At 51.8% G+C, this 1354-nt stretch overlaps 1 protein-coding gene across 1 annotated transcript in view; it reads left to right on the forward strand.

Annotated features, from left to right (window-relative positions):
* PHALS_10043 (FOG: Transposon-encoded proteins with TYA, reverse transcriptase, integrase domains in various combinations) overlaps positions 1-809 on the forward strand; it is a gene marked incomplete at both ends in the record, with an annotated part of 1014 nt that extends 205 nt beyond the window's left edge. The window contains one exon of the mRNA XM_024725396.1: positions 1-809. This exon is cut by the window's left edge and continues 205 nt beyond it. Coding sequence (XP_024576177.1) covers positions 1-809 — 809 coding nt within the window.
* Between the last annotated feature and the right edge of the window lie 545 nt (positions 810-1354).

Consider the following 1354-nt stretch of genomic DNA (forward strand, 5'->3'; position numbering starts at 1 on the left):
TTCTGCTGCATGTGCCTTGCGGTATGGACATCAAGAATGAACAACTAAAGAAGCTTGGTGTGACCAACGCAAGCGAAGTCGCGTTTGAGCTAAAGAAGAGCCTGTTTGGACTGAAGCAGGCAACACGATTATGGAGTCAATTGCTACACGCAAGACACACTGACGCAGATTTCAAGCAATGTATCAGCGACATGTTCCTGTGCTTCAAACGTGAGGAAGAAGTCTTGGCAGTGGTCGGCGTCTACGTCGACGATCTCTATGTTACAGCAACAAGAGCTGCAGCGGTTGAGCAATTTTTCGTGTCGATGGCGTCGCTATCGACCAAGAATCTTGGACCAGTGTCGAAGTATCTCGGTATAAGAGCGACGGCACCCGACAAGCACGCATATGTCCTTGATCAGGAGGAGGCTATTGGCAAACTGTTGCGTGAGCACGGCATGGGTTCGGCCAACCCCACGCGGACGCCTATTGGTGACGATTGCTACGAAGAAGTCACGCCAGTTAATGCGCTGCTGCAGGAAAACCCAGAATCCGGGTCACTACGTATTCGTTCGTTTCAGTCGCTGGTCGGCAGTTTGCTATGGATTGCACGATACGCGCGTCCAGACATTGCGTTTGCGGTCCACAAAGCCACGCGCCAGACACATGCACCGCGCGTACGAATCTGGAAACTCGCAAAGAGTATAGCGCGCTATCCTAGTGGCAGCAAGGTGATGCGGCTTGAAATGCGCACTAACACCGACCGCAACGAACAAATAACGCTCGAGTTTTACAGTGATGCCGACTTTGCTGCCGACAAGGGAGATTGAAAATCGCTCACTGGTGCCATCGTTTGCTAAATGAGATGCTTGTAAGCTGGGCAGCCAAGATACGAGGTGACGTCTCTCTCTCGACAATGGAGACCGAATTTGTCGCGGCATCTGATACGGCACGCGAGCTTCTTGGTGTTCAAGAGATCATTAAAGAGGTGGGGCTTGCACCGACTCAGTCTATGTCAATGCATGTGGATAACCAGGCCACAATTTGCCAGATCGAAGGAGAGACTTCGTCTCTAAAAGCTAAACACATCGACGTACGCCTCAAGTTTGTTTAGGATTTTGCTCGTCGCGGCGTCGTTGAAATGCGCTACGTCCGGTCCGAGCTTATGCTTGCGGATATACTGACAAAGGCGTTAGACCAGCACAAGCTTGCAGAGCTGCGAGCGCTCGTGGTTTGCGCTAGTTATGGCGGCGGAGACACGATCGCGAGGAGGTGTGTTAGAAGAACGGCTTAAAGCATACGTTGCGCGATCGAATATCCAGACCATAGGACGACGTGATTGCGCACACGATGACGCGACATGATTGCGCCCAGA

This window comes from Plasmopara halstedii, assembly GCF_900000015.1.
Source record: "Plasmopara halstedii genome assembly, contig: Scaffold_444, whole genome shotgun sequence".
In the NCBI taxonomy this organism is placed as follows: Eukaryota; Oomycota; class Peronosporomycetes; order Peronosporales; family Peronosporaceae; genus Plasmopara; species Plasmopara halstedii.